This window comes from Bufo gargarizans, chromosome 5, assembly GCF_014858855.1.
Source record: "Bufo gargarizans isolate SCDJY-AF-19 chromosome 5, ASM1485885v1, whole genome shotgun sequence".
In the NCBI taxonomy this organism is placed as follows: domain Eukaryota; kingdom Metazoa; phylum Chordata; class Amphibia; order Anura; family Bufonidae; genus Bufo; species Bufo gargarizans.
Genome location: NC_058084.1, coordinates 212,627,197 through 212,648,733, shown reverse-complemented (window position 1 = coordinate 212,648,733; position 21,537 = coordinate 212,627,197). Strand labels below are relative to the sequence as shown.

The 21,537-nt window shown below is 43.0% G+C and overlaps 1 protein-coding gene across 1 annotated transcript in view; it reads left to right on the top strand.

Moving 5' to 3' along the window:
* Positions 1-9,732, top strand: part of KIAA0895 (KIAA0895 ortholog) — a 40,854-nt gene extending 31,122 nt beyond the window's left edge. The window contains exons 5-7 of the mRNA XM_044294391.1: positions 953-1,258; positions 8,524-8,621; positions 9,354-9,732. Of these exons, the coding sequence (XP_044150326.1) occupies positions 953-1,258; positions 8,524-8,621; positions 9,354-9,515 (566 nt within the window). The 3' untranslated portion in view covers positions 9,516-9,732. The remainder of the gene's footprint in view (positions 1-952; positions 1,259-8,523; positions 8,622-9,353) is intronic.
* The last annotated feature ends 11,805 nt before the right edge of the window (positions 9,733-21,537 follow it).

Sequence of the window (21,537 nt, the reverse complement as noted above, 5' to 3'; positions counted from 1 at the left end):
TTTGGGCAGCTGTCATGTGTATAGATGTATTTTTTTATTTTATTTTTTTTCCAGTCAGTTGTAATGCAGCCTTTATGGCTGTGAGGGTAAATGCTTTGCCACTGATTCACTGATAGATTGGAGGTTGTGGGTTCGAATCCCAGACCAGGAGACTTTAGCAGACAGTAAAATTAGATCACACTAGCGGCTGCTGTGAAGGGGCCCTGAACACGATATTTAACTAACTTGAAAATAAACTGTCACACACGCTGCTGGGGCGCCGGGCCCCGAAGCAGCTGCTTCCCCGGTAGTTACGCCACTGGCGGGAAAATGATAAAATATAAAGAACACCTATCCCAAACCCAAACTTCAGTGAAGAAGTCTGGGTACCATGGCCAGTTTTTTTTATCACGCACGCAAAACGCATTGCACCCGCGCGATAAAAACTGAACATCGGAACGCAATCGCAGTCAAAACTGACCGCAATTGCGTACCTACTCGCACAAATTTTCCCTGATCACCGAAGCAGTGCATCCGGACCTAATCCGGACAGGCTTGTCTGCAAGGGGCCTAAGTCTGTAGACTGTGTAGTAGTAGAGAGGCTTAGTAAATCTGGCCCAGTATTCCTGCAGGTTAGCTTTGTTCCTATTACCAACTCTTAGCTTAGTGAAAAGAACATGTACATACAGATTTCTACATTAGGTGTCTGTCATTATGTTTTTTACAGTTTAAAGCGGCTCAACCCTATTAAACCAGGCACGTAGCCTGGTAGGGGTGATCCTGCAGTTTGAAATAATACCTTTCGCAAATAAAAGTATGATTTAATCAACAACTGTGGCGCCGACAGTGAGGAGGAAGGTATCATTTAAACTGTAGGATCACCCATGTGCCTGGTGTAATAGGGGTGATCTGGTAGCAGAGATGCTTTAATGTTAATGATGACATAAAAACTGTATACATTATCTAAATGCAGGAACTCATTATTTTCGTGGCATGAATAATAATCAACAACCTTGGAATAACATCGCTGGCCGAAAAAAATATGGACTTAGGCCTGTCAATCCGACAGAAGAAGGCCTTGCAAGCATTCACAGCGTCTTATATCGCAAAGACCCCTTTTTGTGGAGAGCTGCCCTCCTGTACTATACTGTTTACCAAGCCAGCCATATGTCCTTCAGTGAACTGTTCCAAGACGTGGGCCGCTTTGTTAAGGACCCAAATACAAGATGGGACTACTGTGTGCGAGCAAAGAGGGGATGCACTGATACGTCCCAGCCAGGTAAATATATAATATAAGCTTTTCAGTCCAGAAAGAGCATACTACATCACTTGGCATGGATAACGATATGGTGAAAAGGTACAGGAACGGAGCCAGATTTTATTACTGCTTGAAATAATGGGCACCAGGGAATGGTCACCAAGTTCTGGGTGCTAAATAAATCACTGAAGGGGTTGTCCAGACTATGCCCAGAGGTCCTAATGTGGCTCTTAAAAAAAAAAAAAGTACACTCAGCGGTCTGTGGTCTGTGCCCATGCCACTGCCCCATTCTCTGTTGCTTCTAGTCCCAATGGTCTCCAAGCTACTTTCTAGTCCTGCAGAGAACAGAAGCAGTCAGAGAAGATCATGGGACCGCAGACAGATGAGTGTCCACGTTAGGATCCTAGGTTGAACAACCTACTTAATATTAGCTACTTGGTTCACTCTCCTTAGATTTCCCATTGCTAATTTATCATTTTTAAAATTGTTCACATATTTTTTATGAGGCACAGTAAACATCCCAGAACAAAAAATCTACCATGCAATATGACATCACCTCCAGTGGTAGCATTTGAAAAGGCTATGTACTTCGGGGGCAATTTTTTAAATGATTGCAATTTACTCATTTTGGACTACAAATATATTTTTTTCAATTTTATAAAAAATATTGAGCCATTCTGTCACAAAGAGTTAACTGTTTGTCTAGCTTTGTGTATAGTATTTTCACTTTGTCACACCTTTTATCTAAAGTACTAAAAGGTCGTAAACACTTAAGCCACATTCTTACCAGTAAGAATTGTAACAGTAAGAGGTCGTGCACACAAACGTATTTTCTTTCCGTGTCCGTTCAGGTTTTTTTAAGGACCGTATGCGGAACCATTCATTTCAATAGGTCCGCAAAAAATGGAAGGTACTCCATGTGCATTCCGTTTCCGTATGTCCGTATTTCTGTTTCGCCAAAAAATAGAACATGTCCTAATATTGTCTGCATTACGGACAAGGATCCATTTTTTGTGGAACGCAAAATGCATACGGTCGTGTGCATGAGGCCTAACAAAGTAAGAATTGAGTGTTTATAAGGTCAGCGATAAGGAGCCCATCAGCTGAGCTGCCTGATGGAACAGAGTGCAAATTCAGATCCTGCTACTAGAGAAACTCAAGGCTGCACAGAGACTGTTTTTCAATTTTTTTTATAAAGACCAATGGAAAAGAAATATTTTTAGCTCAAAATGATTACAATGCAATAATAATAATAATAATAAAAAATTCCCCAAAGGTGTAAATACCTTTTCTTTTGCTATGTAGATAATTTTTTATTATAACTTTTGATTCACCTTGGGAGGGTCTTTAAACATGGTGTATGGGTTCCATAGCCGGCAGGTCTCTGTTGATTCAAACAGCAGAGGCCTGCAGCTGCGACTGGCAATAATGCAGATCACAGGCATTTAACCCTTTAGATGCCGTGATCAAGCGCAACTACGGCATCTTAATAGCGCTCTCCAAAGAGACCCAGCATTTTAAAGTTTTAGTTCCTATTTTGGCCAGCTGGTGGCAGGCCAACATAGGATAATAGCAAATTCAGCTTAGACTGTAGTTCTATGGAACTACGGTATAAACTAAAACATTTTGTTACTAGTAAATATTGTAGCCTCCTAGAGGGGCTAACAAAATGAAAAAAAAATGTTTAAAAAAAAATAAAAATTTTTAATCACCCACCTTTCCCTAGAATAAATACATAAACAATGAAAAATAAAAACATCTTAGGCATCACAGTGTCCAAAAATGCCTGAAGTTTTAAAATATAAAAATATTTATCCCATATGGTGAATGGCATAACAGGAAAAAAAAAGAAATCAAAATTTTTTTTCATCACTTCACTCACCTCCAAATTTTTTTTATATAATGTGGTCAAAAAGTCACTCACGCTCTAAAATGATATCAATAAAAACTACAGATCATCCTGCAAAAAATTAGCACCCCACACAGCTCAGTAGATATAAGCATACCTCCCAACTTTGTAAAGGAATAAAGAGGGACACATTATGTGGCGCGGCAAATTTTTTCCTCACTAGGCCACGCGTCTAACTCCGCCCAAAACATAACTATAAACCTAATCCCACCCAGTCCCCTTAATGCCCTCACATAGTAATTATTCCCCCTTCATGCCACCACACAGTATTTATGCCCACATTGTATCTTCACAGAATTATGCCCAGCTGTGCCCCCAGTAATATCCCCAGGTGTGCCCCAGTAATATGCCCATATTGTTCCCCCAATAATATGCCCACATTGTACCCCTCAGTAATATGCCCACATTGTGCCCCCCCAGTAATATGCCCACATTGGCCCCCCAGTAATATGCCCAAATTTTCCCCCTAGTAATATACCCACATTGTGCCCCCCAGTAATATGCCTACATTGTGCCCCCAAGTAATATGCCTACATTGTGCCCCCAAGTAATATGCCCACATTGTGCCCCCAAATAATATGCCCACATTGTGCCCCCAAATAATATGCCCACATTGTGCCCCCCAGTAATATGCCCACATTGTGCCCCCAGTAATATTCCCACATTGTGCCCCCAGTAATATGCCCACATTGTGCCCCCCAGTAATATGCCCACATTGTGCCCCCCGGTAATATGCCCACATTGTGCCCCCGGTAATATGCCCACATTGTGCCCCCGGTAATATGCCCACATTGTGCCCCCCAGCAATATGCCCACACCGTGTCCCCCAGTAATACGCCCACATTGTGCCCCTCAGAAATATGCCCACATTGTGCCCCCCAGTAATATGCCCAAATCCCCCCCCCCCCCCGTAATATGCCCACATTGTGCCCCCAGTAATATACCCACATTGTGCCCCTCACAGAAAGTAAAAAAAATTAACACCATATACTTACCTTCTTCCTAGCAGCAGGACATTGGCTGCTCTGGTCTGTGAAGGAGGCGGGCTGAGGCAAACTGCTGCCCCCCCCGCACAGAGCAGAGGTGTGGAGAGCCAGCAGTGGGTAGGGATGATGAAGCAGGGAGCCGATGCTGGCGACGGCTATCTGCTACATTATGGCAACTGTCTCTGCTTCCTATGGACGCAGGCACAGCTGCCAGAGAGCAGGACATATCTCCCCCGTAGCGGGACAGCCACTGTAATTGGGGACTGTCCTGCCGGATCCGGGACGGTTGGGAGGTATGCATAAGTATAAAAAAAAGTTATGGGGATTAGAATATGGCAATGTTAAAAAAATGTCAATAATGTCAAAGTTTTTTTATTTTTTTTTATTAAAACCTACACGTGGTATCGTAATCGTACTGACGATGACGCAGGTATATGCCCCTGTGCATGGGAGATCCGTCTCTCCATTCAGTCCTAAACATTCTCAATGGAGGAGAGATCTGGTGATCGAGCTGGCCAATTGTAGTTGCTGTATACCATAAAGGCCACATTTTGTAATGCAGGTAGTGTGCGGGCAGGCATTGGAACACCAGTTTCCCGACTCAAAAATGGCAGTAGGAATGGTTCCAAAATGTCCTGGACATAACGAAGGTTATCTAGTGATGAGTGAAGGGAGCTTCGGATGCTACATTCAAAGTCACTTTGTTCAAAACTTGGGATTAATATTGTACGGCGATCCGTCTCAGTACAGTATTAGAATGTATGGGCTCCGATGAGCCAAAGTAAGTTATTCGCAAAGTTGCACGTGACTTTGTTGAGTAACTTTGGTAGTTGATTTCTAAAGTGGAAAACCACTTTAAAACTTGAAACCGGACTCGGCTTCAGTTCAGACCTGTACCTCGGAACCGAAGCCGAGTTTACTTTTCGGAGTCTGCAAAACATCTTTATGTAAAGTATGGAATCTCGGAACTTCGATCACTCTAAGTAACATACTCCAGCATTGCTCTATGGCACAATTTGCTTTTTATCTTAAATACTTCTAGGTGTTCTTTTACCTTTTTTTCGTAGCGTGGTTTGAATGCATTTACCAATTACTATATGCTCAATCCCAAGGAGTGGTTTCCCTTAAATTAATTTTTTGCCTTTCTGGCTTCTTTTCAAACTTGCGGCATGCTGGAGCCAGGCGTGCACATATCTTTTCTGCTGCCTGAGGGGAAAATTGAAACATCGCCCCCCCACAGAAATAGATAAACCCCTGATGATACTGGTATCATGCAGATAGTGCACCTCAATAATTATTGGCACGCAGTGTCCTAAAATAACTGTGCCCAATAAATAGTGTCCCTAATACTAACAGTGTAAACATAATTTCCCCCAAAAATAATTATGCTAAGCTGATACTGTGCCAGGGTGCCCCTCCCCGAGTAATAGTGCTCCCAAAAGTCCCACTAATTCTCTGCCAGAGCGCACTTGGTAGTAACAGTGCTCCTACAGGGCCCCCATTATGTCCCCACTCTTCCCCAGAAGTAATAATGCTTTCATAGTGCCCATACTAGTAATTATGTTCCCCATAGTCCCCCAGTAGTAATAATTACCTTATAATGTGAAAAATGCCCCCTTAAAATGAGCACCAGTACAGAAAATGCCCCCTTATAATGTGTGCTAGTATAAAATACCCCTATATAATGCCCCCATAATGTGCCAGTGTAAAATGCTTCTACAGGGAGTGCAGAATTATTAGGCAAGTTGTATTTTTGAGGATTAATTTTATTATTGAACAACAACCATGTTCTCAATGAACCCAAAAAACTCATTAATATCAAAGCTGAATATTTTTGGAAGTAGTTTTTAGTTTGTTTTTAGTTTTAGCTATTTTAGGGGGATATCTGTGTGTGCAGGTGACTATTACTGTGCATAATTATTAGGCAACTTAACAAAAAACAAATATATACCCATTTCAATTATTTATTTTTACCAGTGAAACCAATATAACATCTCAACATTCACAAATATACATTTCTGACATTCAAAAACAAAACAAAAACAAATCAGTGACCAATATAGCCACCTTTCTTTGCAAGGACACTCAAAAGCCTGCCATCCATGGATTCTGTCAGTGTTTTGATCTGTTCACCATCAACATTGCGTGCAGCAGCAACCACAGCCTCCCAGACACTGTTCAGAGAGGTGTACTGTTTTCCCTCCTTGTAAATCTCACATTTGATGATGGACCACAGGTTCTCAATGGGGTTCAGATCAGGTGAACAAGGAGGCCATGTCATTAGATTTTCTTCTTTTATACCCTTTCTTGCCAGCCACGCTGTGGAGTACTTGGACGCGTGTGATGGAGCATTGTCCTGCATGAAAATCATGTTTTTCTTGAAGGATGCAGACTTCTTCCTGTACCACTGCTTGAAGAAGGTGTCTTCCAGAAACTGGCAGTAGGACTGGGAGTTGAGCTTGACTGCATCCTCAACCCGAAAAGGCCCCACAAGCTCATCTTTGATGATACCAGCCCAAACCAGTACTCCACCTCCACCTTGCTGGCGTCTGAGTCGGACTGGAGCTCTCTGCCCTTTACCAATCCAGCCACGGGCCCATCCATCTGGCCCATCAAGACTCACTCTCATTTCATCAGTCCATAAAACCTTAGAAAAATCAGTCTTGAGATATTTCTTGGCCCAGTCTTGACGTTTCAGCTTGTGTGTCTTGTTCAGTGGTGGTCATCTTTCAGCCTTTCTTACCTTGGCCATGTCTCTGAGTATTGCACACCTTGTACTTTTGGGCACTCCAGTGATGTTGCAGCTCTGAAATTTGGCCAAACTGGTGGCAAGTGGCATCTTGGCAGCTGCACGCTTGACTTTTCTCAGTTCATGGGCAGTTATTTTGCGCCTTGGTTTTTCCACACGTTTTTTGCGACCCTGTTGACTATTTTGAATGAAACGCTTGATTGTTCGATGATCACGCTTCAGAAGCTTTGCAATTTTAAGAGTGCTGCATCCCTCTGCAAGATATCTCACAATTTTTGACTTTTCTGAGCCTGTCAAGTCCTTCTTTTGACCCATTTTGCCAAAGGAAAGGAAGTTGCCTAATAATTATGTACACCTGATATAAGGTGTTGATGTCATTAGACCACACCCCTTCTCATTACAGAGATGCACATCACCTAATATGCTTAATTGGTAGTAGGCTTTCGAGCCTATACAGCTTGGAGTAAGACAACATGCATAAAGAGGATGATGTGGTCAAAATACTCATTTGCCTAATAATTCTGCACTCCCTGTATATAGTACCCCCGGTACTATAATCTATATAGTACCCCCAGGAAAGTGCTCCTCTGCCGCTTTCCTCATAGTGCCCCAGTAGATACCCTCAGTGTACCCCATAATTTGCCAGTAAAAAAATACCCCTTCTTCGTGCCCCAGTAGATGCCCCATAATGTGTCCCATTATAAAATGCCCCTATACACAGACCCCCATATAAAATACCCCTTCTTTGTGCTTTCAGTAGATGCCCCCATAGTGTTCCTCTCCCCCTTCCCCATAGTGCCTCCCATATAAAATACCCTTTCTTTGTGCCCTCAGTAGATGCCCCCCAATAATGTGCCAGTAAGAAGTGCCCCAAGATGCCCCCCATAACGCTCCTCTCCTGCATTGTGTGCAATATAAAAAAATAAACACATATACTTACCTCCATGTAGCTTTTAGCGATGCAATGCAGGCCTCTTCCGAGCCTGTGTTCCGCGCTGTATGGCTCAGGCAGCGTGATGACGTCATTGTGCCACCTGCACCAGCCTCTCATAGGCTGCAGGCCTAGCGCCTGTAGCCTATCAGAGGAACAGGGAAGGCAGACGCCTCTCCCCTGCCCCGCAGCACATGCATCTGTATTGCTGTCCTGAGAACAGCGATACAGATGAATATAGAGATGAGCACTTCCACAATGGAAGTGCTCATCTCTGCTGCCCTGCCGCCCCCCACTTGATCACCTCACCTCACCTAATTGGCGGTGCGGCCCTGGCTGGAGCTCTTGGTGTTTTGACATCTCCCTAGCTATAGAGAAAAATGCCATGAAGTAAACACTAGTGGTAAGACACACTAGGGGTCATTTATCAAACTGGAGTAAAGTAGAACTGGCTTAGTTGCCCATAGTAACCAGATTCCAACTTTCATTCTTTGACAGTTCCTTTGGAAAATGAAAGGAGAAATCTGATTGGTTGCTATAGGCAACTAAACCAGTTATACTTGACACCAGTTTGATAAATGATCCCCACTGTGTCTAAAAAAATAAAGGCAGAAACAAATGCCACAAAAATACAGATGCTGTTATAAATAGTAGTTATTGAGAACGGTATCATGTTCTGGATGTTTATCATGATTTTCTCCTAACTCACAGGTTGCTTCAATAAAGATCAAGTCTACCTTGATGGGATTTTACGAATTCTAAGGCATAGAGAGACCATAGATTTCCACCTTCTCACAGCTATGGGAAAGGTACATTTTATAACCATTATACTTGCTGTTAGGGGTGTGTCTGACAACAAGCTTGTTGACTGTTTCAAACGGAAACCAACAGCTCAAACTCAAAGCATATAACTCAAGGTCAGAACTAGGGATGAGCGAATTGACTTCGGATGAAACATTCAGTCGATTTGCATAAAATTTAGTTAGAATATTGTATGGAGCGAGCGCTTGTACTGTATTAGAATGTATTGGCTCCTTTTACCGATCTCGGTTTCGGTTGCAAGTGGTACCTTGGAGCCGAACCCGAGTTCGGTAAAGTTTTTTACAGTAGAAATTAATTTCTGTAGTTATTACCAGAAGTCTCGTGAGACTTCGCGAAGTAATAACTTCGGCTCATAGGAGCCAATACATTCTAATACAGTACGAGCGCTCGCTCCGTACAGTATTCTAACAAAGTATTATGCAAATCCACTTAGGATGTTTCATCTGAAGTCGATTTGCTCATCCCTAGTCAGAACGTTAGAAAAAATTTATTATTTTTATCTAGGATACCCTTCTATGTTCGCAAATTTAAAATCAATCTGGTGGGAAAAAAAAGGAAAAACTTCTAATAACATTTGATTTACAGGAAATGTAAAGAATTTAACGTCTGATGTCCAGATGAGACCACGTAATATAGAAAGCAGGTGTTATTAGGGTCACAACCCTTTTTCATATGGCCCACTTACACCCAGTTATAACTCATCATTCATTTTCTTGAAGGTTTCCTTTGAAGATATAGAGAGCTTGAAAGACCTTAGTGTTCTCCAAAATGCCAGAGTTCCTCAATTTCTCCAAGACAGAGGTCGATACATGGAATATCTGGAGAAAATCATGCAGGTGAATGATCTTACAGATGAAGACCTGAGAATGCTGATTGGTTAAATCAATAAGAGATCAAGATGGCGTCTACTCCAGAAAAGAAGATATTTTGCCAGCAATTTAATAAAATGCACAATGAAAATGCTGAACTTGACATTTTGCTTTATTGCTTTACATTTTTTTGTAATCTTTGTATTAAAGGTTTTACTCATAGTTTGACAAAAATGCCTCTAAAGAATTGTGATGTATGATGGGAACAAATAAAGATATATTATTTGGATCATTGTGATGTCATTGTGTGTGAAGATATTTCTAATTTCATTTCTAATTCATTTTACTTATGGTGAGAATTATTTAGCAAATATATTGTTACTAGAACGCAACTGCTTCATTTGAAAGCAAAAACTATTTAAACATTAGGGTATGTTCACAATATGTTCGAATATGGTTGTGGGCAGAAAATCTGCAACGTATTACTGCAGCAGCAAAGTAGTGATTTTTCACGAATTCCATACACATGCTGCAGAAAGAAATCTGTGTGGAAATGGACATGTGGCACGGATCTTAAATCTGCAGAATTTCTGCAGATGAAATGCACGTGGCGCACACTGCTGCTACATTCATTCTCTATAAGAGCGTTGGATGTAGTTGAGTACACTGCTAGGCTATCTCTGCCGCTCCCATAGAAAATGAATGGAGCAGCAGCGTGCATACATGACCTGCTGCTCCATCAGAACAAGGGAACAGGACCCCCTTCTCGTGACATGTCACCCGTACATACTAAATGTAAAACACTGGGTAACACTGACATGGAAGAGGACCTAGGAATTTTAGTGAACAGCAAACTAAGCTGTAGAAACCAATGTCAGGCAGCTGCTGCCAAGGCCAATAAGATAATGAGTTGCATCAAAAGGGGCATAGATGCCCGTGATGAGAACATAGTCCACTTTACAAATCACTAGTCAGACTACACATGGAGTACTGTGCACAGTTCTGGGCTCCTGTGAACAAAGCAGACATAGCAGAGCTGGAGAGGGTTCAGAGGAGGGCAACTAAAGTAATAACTGGAATGGGGCAACTACAGTACCCTGAAAGATTATCAAAATTAGGACTATTCACTTTAGAAAAAAGACGACCAAGGGGAGATCTAATTACTATGTATAAATATATCAGGGGTCAGTATAGAGATCTCTCCCATCATCTATTTATCCCCAGGACTGTGACTGTGACGAGGGGACATCCTCTGCGTCTGGAGGAAAGAAGGTTTGTACACAAACATAGAAAAGGATTCTTCAGTGAGACTATGGAACTCTCTGCCTGAGGAGGTGGTGATGGGGAATTCACTAAAAGAGGGGCCTGCATTTCTGGAGTGTAATATTACAGGTTATAGGTAAAGGGGGTTTCCAGGATTTTAATATTGATGACCTATCCTCAGGATAGGTCATCAATATCAGATCAGTGGGGGTCTGACACCCAGCACCCCCGCTGATCAGTTGGCTGAAGAGAAGGCCACGCCAACGCAACCTTCCCTTGATTGTTTACCTGCTCACCGTCAACATCGCAGGTATAATTACAAAAAGCCGTCCCATTCATATTAGTGGGATGGCTCATTCCTATACACTTGAAGCTAGGGCAGCATTAAAGACTGTCCATTAGTGCCAGTGACGTCACCGGGATAACTAATAGATGGAAGACTCTGAATAGAAGACTGAGAAAAAGCTGGGTATATCACCGGCAGTAAACAAACAGCTAGATGTGCTCCGATGCTCCACTCATACATAGTAAATGAGTGAAGGGGAGCATATGTGCGAGTTCAACTCTGAACCCGGACAACTCCTTAAACCTGAAGAAGGGGTCATGTATAAAAACCCATATATCAAAGAAATACTAGATCTAATCCATAACTTGGCAGTGTGCTGCTCCTGCCAATTACCGGCATCACCTGTATTAACGTCACCTCAATCAGGGCTCTGTAAGATGTAGTAATTAGGAAACCCCTCATGATGGGTTGGATGAAGGTAGTATGAAGTCGCTATGATGCCCAGAAGAAAATATATCTTAGTGGACAGATTTTGAGACAAAACCTTTATTAAACTGACCTCATAAAACACGGTCGTAAAAGTCCATTAGCCTACACACTAGCCCAGGGATGGCCACCCTGCTGCTCTTCAGCTGTTGCAAAACTACAAATCCCAGCATGCCCAGACTGCCTACAGCTATCAGCCTACAGCAGGGCATGGTGGGAATTGCAGTTTTACAACAGCTGGAGGGCTGCAGGTTGGCCATCCCTGCACTAGTCTCTCCATGACATCAGAGGAAGGGGGGCTAGTGGTGGAATCTGCATACTTTCTTAAAATGTGCGTCCCTATAGCAAATTGTCATTTCTTTGAAGGACAACCCATTTGATGATCTGGCCAACTTTCATGCTACCCCCAAGCATGAAAGTCGGCCAGGAGAGGAGGAGGAGACGGCAGCTTTTCCAAGGGGAAATCTCCTTCTTCCTGGCTGTGAGCTGTCTAATCACAGCGGACCGCAGGAAGAAACACAGCTCGCCTTCTCCCTGGCTGTGACGCGGACCGCTGCGCATGGACAGCCATCAGCCAGGGAGAAGGAGACACCCCCTGAGAAAAGCTGCCGTCTCCTTCTCCCTGTACTGATGCTATAGATTAGCATACAGGGTGCCAAAGCTGAACGGGGGCACAGTGAGCAGCGGATCAGTAAAGAATTGGAATAAAGTGATGACAACTCCTAATCTTGGGCTTCCATGTGAGGTAGTGATATTAGCAAGTAAAAACTGATGAAAGGTGCATTTTAATAAGAGCGTTCCACGACCTAAGAAGAAGCATTACGTATAAGGGCTCATGCACACAAACGTATGTATTTTGTGGTCCGCAAAAAATACGGATGACATCCGCGTGTATTCCGTATTTTGTGGAACAGCACAGCAGGCCCTTCATAGAACAGTACTATCCTTGTCTGTAATGCAGATAATAATAGGACATGTTCTATTCTTTTGCGGAATGGAAATACGGACATATGGAAACGGAATGCACAGGTAGCTTCTGTTTTTTTTTTGCGGACCCATTGAAGTGAATGGTTCCGCATACGGTCCCCAAAAAAACAGAATGGACATGGAAAGAAAATACGTTCGTGTGCATGAGCCCTAATTGTGTAGTAACCCTGTGAATGCTAGAGAGCGTAGTAGGTTTGAGTGGGTAATTAAGAGTTACCCAGTTAAGGGTCCATTCACACGTCCGCAAAATTGATCCGCATCCGTTCCGCAATTTTCAATGGGACCGGAATGTGCTGTCCGCATCCACATTTGCGGATCCGCACTTCCGCATCCGTGCTTCCGTTTCCGCAAAAAAATAGAACATGTCCTATTCTTGTCCGCAATTGCGGACAAGAACAGGCATATTCTATTAGTGCCGGCAATGTGCTGTCCGTGACTCTGTGTATCCGCAAAACACATTGCGGACGTGTGAATGGAGCCTTAAGGTGTTTTGTCCACCTAATAAGACAAGTGGTGGCAGCTAACATCCCTTAGAAGTGGGCATCCGATAGCTAAAGAAGGAAAATTTAGTGTAACCCTGTAGCTCAAAGAGTTAGAATCTGGGTGTCCCTTTAAGCTCACATCCTTAGTATAAGTTGTGATCCTGACAACCCTTTAAATACTAATCCTAAAATCCTGCAGTTTTCACACTGGCCACTAAACTAAAAATGATACATGTGTACTCACTCCTTCATCAGTGGTTACCCTCACCACTGATGGAGTGAGTGTACACTCGGAAACGCTCATGGTTATATTTTTAATATCCCAGGACCCACTCTAAACATCCATGGACATGAAAAAGTGCCCCGGCACCTAATAAGAAGAAGTGCTTCTCTCTGTGTGAATTTCTGCATCACCTCCGATACCTAAGACCCGACCGAACAGCTGGAAACCGACATACCTGAACACGTGGGGCGCCAAACTGCCATCTCCAGGATCACGCGAGGTATCATAGTCGGAGATCTACATCCAGTGTAACTGGACGACAAAGTACTACGGCTGGAGTCATCTACAGCAGTGGTCCTCAACTCCAGTCCTCAGGGCCCACCTACCAGTCATGTTTTCAGGATTTCCTTAGTATTGGGCAGCTGATATATTTAGTGTCCATTCATCAGGATTTACCACAGGTATTCATTCTGTGGGATACTCCTAAATCCTGACCTGAGTTGGGAACTCTGATCTAGAGGAAGGAGGTAACAGTAAGTCAGGTACCGACCGCTCCGTGGGACGCCACATAGTGGGGGAGGTACAGACTGAAAACGAATACCAACTCACAAGGTATTTATTATACAGTTGCCGATTCATGTTCGAATGGACATATGCACTTACAATCCATTGATATGAGACCTAATTGATCCAACTAACTAAAAGGAGATACAAGCCATTTACTAACACCAGATAATCTGCAGCACTAACCGTTATTCATATCAGTGCCCTGATGGTATCACCTTATATAGACAATACTAACAAGTGCAAGCTGTCTGCAGGATACACCTCTACCGAACTGAGAAATATCTTTTCTGCTATCTCAATCAGATATAAGCTCTGAGAAATACCCCAGGCAATATATTGTATACAAAACCAAGGAAGCTATAGACTGAGAGGCCATACTACACACCAGCCCTCATCTATGTGTAAACCTCAACGTTTAGATGAGATATTAACCCCTGGACTTGTCTGCTGATTGTGTCATTTTACTTTGTGTGCAGTTATACAGAGTGGTATATATACATCCTTTTATTGATTATTTGTAACTGTCTTGTTCTACAATTTTTCATTAAATTAGAGTTTTAATACCCCTCATTTTATACCTTGATTGAATGCTACCATAAGTTGAGTGCCTGTCGCTATATTTGATTTTTATTCCAATTTATATACCTTTTGACTGGGTGGGTCAAACGCGACTAGAGCACCTATCCACGCCTACAGGTGGGTGAGACTCTATAACACTTTCCTTATAAACTTAAATGATGTCGGAACTTCCTGTTCTTTGAGAGCAGCCACAGACACAATGGACGGGAGCTGACATGTTTTTGGGATGCTCTGTGACCTGTGCAGAAGTCAGGAAGGTGCTAATATCACCTATTGTGAATGGTGCATCCTGTGTTATCCATACAGAGGTGTTACTCGTCATTGTAATTCTGCCTATAGTGATAATGGCTACTGAAAAGTTACCTGTACAGAACAGGAAATCATGACCTATTATTAGGCCTAGTGGCCAGAATAAGGTTGTATCAAGCTACTTTCACACTAGCGGCACGGACCTCCGGCAGGCTGTTCTGTCGGGTGAACAGCCTGCCGGGTCCATCCTGCCGCTAGTGAACGTGTGCCCCCGGACTGCCACTCCGTCCCCATTGACTATAATGGGGGTAGGGGCAGAGTTCCGGCGGAGGCACGGCAGCGCGCGGCGAGAGGCTGTCAGAACAAAACTACGACATGTCCGACATTTATTCCGGCAGCCTCTCGCTGTGCCTCCACACCGCCCCCATTATAGTCAATGGGGACGGAGCAGCAGTCCGGGGGCACGCGGTCACTAGCGGCAGGACAGATCCAGCAGGCTCTTCACCCAACGGAACAGCCTGCCGGAGGTCCGTGCTACTAGTGTAAAAGTAGCCTTAGGGTACTTTCACACTTGTGGCACAGTGATCTGGCAAGCAGCTCCGTCGCCGGAACTGCCTGCCGGATCCATTGAAAATTATGCCAACTGATGGCATTTGTAAGACGGATCAGGATCCTGATCCGTCTTACAAATGCATTGAAATGCTGGATCCGTCTTTCCGGTGTGATCCGGAAAAACGGATCTGGAATTTTTTTCCCCCCCTTTTTTTGCGGTCTGCAAGGATGGATGCAGCATTCCTATGCGAAAAAAAGCCTGCATTCAGGCAAATGTTCAGTTTTTTGGCCCAGAGATAAAACCGCAGCATGCTGTGTTATTATGGCCTCTCTCACACGCCAGATCCGGAAAAACACAAGTGTACTGAAAGCATTTGAAGACGGATCCGTCTTCAAAATGCTTTCAGTGTTACTATGGCAGCCAGGACGCTATTAAAGTCCTGGTTGCCATAGTAGTAGTGGGGAGCGGGGGAGCGGTATACTTACAGTCCGCGCGGCTCCCGGGGCGCTCCAGAATGACGTCAGAACGCTCCATGCGCATGGATGACGTGCCATGCGATCACGTGATCCATGCGCTTGGGGCGCCCTGACGTCACTCTGGAGTGCCCCGGGAGCCGCACGGACGGTAAGTATGCTGCTCCCCCGCTCCCCGCTACACTTTACCATGGCTGCCAGGACTTTAGCGTCCCGGCAGCCATGGTAACCACTCTAAAAAAGCTAAACATCGGATCTTGCGGCAAGTCTTCAGGATTTTTGGCCGGAGCAAAAAGCGCAGCATGCTGCGGTATTTTTTCCGGCCAAAAAACGTTCCGTTCTGGAACTGAAGACATCCTGATGCATCCTGAACGGATTTCACTCCATTCAGAATGCATTAGGATAAAACTGATCAGGATTCTTCCGGCATAGAACCCCGACGACGGAACTCTATGCCGGAAGAAAAGAACGCAGGTGTGAAAGAGCCCTTTCTCTGTCCTGATCAGTCAAAAAGACTGAACTGAAGACATCCTGATGCATCCTGAACGGATTGCTCTCCATTTAGAATGCATGGGGATAAAACTGATCAGTTATTTTCCGGTATAGAGCCCCTAGGACGGAACTCAATGCCGGAAAAGAAAACCGCTAGTGTGAAAGTATCCTTACACCAACGGATTATCTGACCAATATCTGTCCAATCAGACCAATAGTAAGTGTGTATAGCAAAAGATGTGTGTGTGTAAACAGCCATCTGACCAATGATTGGCCAGATAATCTGTGGTGTAATAAAGCCCTAAAAACTGCAAGATTATATATATTTAAAAGAAATAAAGAGACATGGAAATAAAAATAAAATAAATAAATTTGAAAAAAACATGCTCAACATAAAAACATGATTTAAACAATAGGTCATTTTGTGATGACACAATAGCACCCAAGTGTTGTATACAATCCTCCTATATACATTGAAATAGGCCCTCTCTGCATGTCTGATGGGGACCTGAATGCAGACTGTAAATGCGCTCCACCCTGCAGATCCGAACATGGGAAGCTGAGTCACAGCGCTTGCAGTTGAAATGACTGGAAAGTCTGGAATTTTCAGCCGTTGAAGACTAGAACAGTGTCAGCATTGAGAGGGCTGGAAGAAAAAGGCCCAGCATTGAGGAATGTAGCACTTCTATGACCTGATCCCATGGAAAATAGGGAGAATTCACTACTGTGCTCAAGCCTAAGGATACAATCTAAAAGCGGCAGGACAGATGTCAGATATTGAGTGCAGCATTAACCCTTTATCATACTTTTATCACTATGCTCAATCCCTTCTTGTGTCCGGATACAAGCATCTGGCAATGGCCTGTATCTCACGTACCCTTCACCCTCTTTTCTGACACAGTGGGGGACAGCTGGGGGCTCCCTATAAACCAAAATAGGTGGCAGTGGCTGACATTTATCAAATGCCTATCTCTTCATTTCTACTGTGTGATTGGATACGTAAGAACAGGTAGGGGCACTGCCAGCATGATTTTATGCTGTTTAAAAGCATAGGAAATTGTTTGCTTTTCTTTCCATCAGAAACAGTGCCACCCTGGTCCATAATGACAGGCACTGCAACATAGCCTCATTCATGTAAGTGAATGGGGCTGAGCTGCAATACCAAGCACAGCCACTATACAAGGCACGGCGCTGTGCTCGGTATGCTGTGAAGAGAGTGCAGAGCTCTTTGGAGCTCAGTTGAGAGCAGCAGCCTATTCAAACAGCTGGCAGCAGTTGGACCCCCACCAATCTAATATTGATGACCTATCCTGATAGGCCATCAATATCAAATTCCTTTAACAATCATTAGATGCGATCCTGTTACACGACAATAGTCACCATGTAGCCCTGGCCTTAAAGGGGTATTCCCATCTCAGTGCCATATCTAGCCTGTAGACATTAGTATTGATCACGAATATTCGAATTTCGAATTTTTATCGCGAATATAGGTACTTCGAAAATTTGCGAATATTTAGAATATAGTGATATATATTCGTAATTTTGAATATTCTATTTTTTTTTTTTATCAGTACACATGATCCCTCCCTGCTTCTAGCTTGTGGGCCAATGAGAAGGCTGCAGTATATTTGACTTTTAGAGTAGTGTTGTTTGCAAATTTTATTGCTAATTTTTCAACTTACAACTATAAGACAAAGAAGATTATAGCACTATATTAGCTAAATTGCTCTATATTCTTTTTTCTTTTTATATTCGCTATATTGCTATAACTTCATTTATTCGAATATTCGTAATATTCTAAAACAAGAATATATAGCAATATAGCGAATATTCGGAAAAAAAAACGAATATAGTGCAATTTAGCTAATTTTTAATTTTTTTATAGTTGTAATTTTTTTTCAATCTGAATTTCAGATGAGAAAAAAATTACAACTATTAGACAAAGAAGATTATAGCACTATATTAGCTAAATTGCTCTATATTCATTTTTTTTCTAATATTCCCTATATTCGCTATATATTCTTGTTTTAGAATATTATGAATATTCGAAAAAACAAAGTTATAGCAATATAGCGAATATTAAAAAAAAAGAATATAGAGCAATTTAGCTAATATAGTGCTATAATCTTCTTTGTCTAATAGTTGTAAGTTGAAAAATTCGCAATAAAATTTCGCATTATGAAAATTCGCATATTGCACGATCGTTACCTTGTCGATTTTTCGAGTAAAAAAATCGTTGAATATAATGAATATTCGAATTTGCGAATATTCGACGATTATTCTACAAAATATTTGCAAAATATCGCAAATTCTAATATGACCCCTGCCGCTCATCACTAGTCGACATAAGTGGTGCCATTTTTAAAAAAAAAAAAAAAAAAAAAGAAGACCGGTATTTTTAAACTTATGCAAATCCTTTAGGAGATCCTACTTAACCGCCTCCGGACCGCCTAACGCAGGATCACGGTCCGGAGGCGGCAGCTCTGCGCACAGTCACGCATATATGCGTCATCTTGCGAGAGGCGAGATTTCCTGTGAACGCACGCACACAGGCACGCGCGTTCACAGGATCGGAAGGCAAGCGAGTGGATCTCCAGCCTGCCAGCGGCGATCGTTCGCTGGCAGGCTAGAGATGCGATTTTTTTAACCCCTAACAGGTATATTAGATGCTGTTTTGATAACAGCATCTAATATACCTGCTACCTGGTCCTCTGGTGGTCCCTTTTGCTTGGATCGACCGCCAGAGGACACAGGCAGCTCAGTAGCACCAAACACCACTACACTACACCCCCCCCCGTCACTTATTAACCCCTTATTAACCCCTGATCACCAATATATAGACTCCCTGATCACCCCCCTGTCATTGTAAGGCTCCTTTCCAGACGTCCGTATGATTTTTACGGATCCACGGATACATGAATCGGATCCGCAAAACACATACGGACGTCTGAATGGAGCCTTACAGGGGGGTGATCAATGACAGGGGGGTGATCACCCATATAGGCTCCCTGATCACCCCCCTGTAAGGCTCCATTCAGACGTCCGTATGTTTTTTACGGATCCACGGATACATGGATCGGATCCGCAAAACACATACGGACGTCTGAATGGAGCCTTACAGGGGGATGATCACCCCATATAGACTCTCTGATCACCCCCCTGCCATTGATCACCCCCCTGTAAGGCTCCATTCAGACGTCCGTATGTGTTTTGCGGATCCGATCCGTGGATCCGCAAAACACATACGGACCTCTGAATGGAGCCTTACAGGGGGGTGATCACCCCATATAGACTCCCTGATCACCCCCCTGTCATTGGTCACCCCCCCCCCCCCTTTAAGGCTCCATTCAGACATTTTTGGGGCCCAAGTTAGCGGAAATTTTTTTTTTTTTTTCTTACAAAGTCTCATATTCCACTAACTTGTGTCCAAAAATAAAATCTCACATGAACTCACCATACCCCTCACGGAATCCAAATGCGTAAAATTTTTTAGACATTTATATTCCAGACTCTCACGCTTTAGGGCCCCTAAAATGCCAGTGCAGTATAAATACCCCACATGTGACCCCATTTCGGAAAGAAGACACCCCAAGGTATTCCGTGAGGGGCATATTGAGGCCATGAAAGATTGAAATTTTTGTCCCAAGTTAGCGGAAAGGTAGACTTTGTGAGAAAAAAACCCAAAATTTTTTTTTTCGATAACTTGTGCCAAAAAAAAAAAAAATTCTATGAACTCGCCATGCCCCTCATTGAATATCTTGGGGTGTCTTCTTTCCAAAATGGGGTCACACGTGGGGTATTTATACGGCCCTGGCATTTTAGGGGGCCGAAAGCGCGAGAAGAAGTCTGGGATCCAAATGTCTAAAATGCCCTCATAAAAGGAATTTGGGCCCCTTTGCCCACCTAGGCTGCAAAAAGGTGTCACACGTGTGGTATCGCCGTACTCAGGAGAAGTTGGGCAATGTGTTTTGGGGTGTCATTTTACATATACCCATGCTGGGTGAGATAAATATCTTGGTCAAATGCCAACTTTGTATAAAAAAATGGGAAAAGTTGTCTTTTGCCGAGATATTTCTCTCACCCAGCATGGGTATATGTAAAAAGACACCCCAAAACACATTGCCCAACTTCTCCTGAGTACGGCGATACCAGATGTGTGACACTTTTTTGCAGCCTAGGTGGGCAAAGGGGCCCACATTCCAAAGAGCACCTTTAGGATTTCACAGGTCATTTTTTACACATTTTGATTTCAAACTACTTACCACACATTAGGGCCCCTAGAATGCCAGGGCAGTATAACTACCCCACAAGTGACCCCATTTTGGAAATAAAACACCCCAAGGTATCCCGTGAGGGGCATGGTGAGTTCCTAGAATTTTTTTTTTTTTTGTCACAAGTTAGCGGAAAATTATGATTTTTTTTTTTCTTACAAAGTCTCATATTCCACTAACTTGTGTAAAAAAATGGGAAAGTTGTATTTTGCCAAGATATTTATCTCACCTATGAACTCACTATGCCCATCAGTGAATACCTTAGGGTGTCTACTTTCCGAAATGGGGTCATTTGTGGGGTGTTTGTACTGTCTGGCCATTGTAGAACCTCAGGAAACATGACAGGTGCTCAGAAAGTCAGAGCTGCTTCAAAAAGTGGAAATTCACATTTTTGTACCATAGTTTGTAAACACTATAACTTTTACCCAAACCATTTTTTTTTACCCAAACATTTTTTTTATCAAAGACATGTAGATTGTAGAACAATAAATTTAGCAAAAAAATTATATATGGATGTCGTTTTTTTTGCAAAATTTTACAACTGAAAGTGAAACATTTCAATTTTTTGCAAAAAAATCGTTAAATTTCGATTAATAACAAAAAAAGTAAAAATGTCAGCAGCAATGAAATACCACCAAATGAAAGCTCTATTAGTGAGAAGAAAAGGAGGTAAAATTCATTTGGGTGGTAAGTTGCATGACCGAGCAATAAACGGGGAAAGTAGTGTAGTGCAGAAGTGTAAAAAGTGGCCTGGTCATTAAGGATGTTTCAGCTAGGGAAGTTGAAGTGGTTAAAGGGGTTGTCCCGCCATTCTTTGATTTGGATCCCCCATCTATGTGCCAGATTGAAGAGACTGAGAGGCTCCACCTCTGGTGGACCCATGCATTACATGGACTGACATTCATTCAAATGGCACACTGGTCACCTGGCCTAGGCGCTGCTCAGTCCTATCCAAGTGAATGGGGCTGAGCTGCAGTACCAAGCATGGCCTCTATACAATGTAAGGCGCTGTGAAGAGACCACAGCGCTCACATGAGCACAGCAGCCTCTTCAAACACCTGACTGACATGGGTGCTGGCAGTCGGACTCCCACCGATCTGATATTGCTGACCTATCCTATCCAGTCCATCATTATTATTAAAATCCCAGATAACGCCTTTAATAATCATTAGTAGTGTTGGGC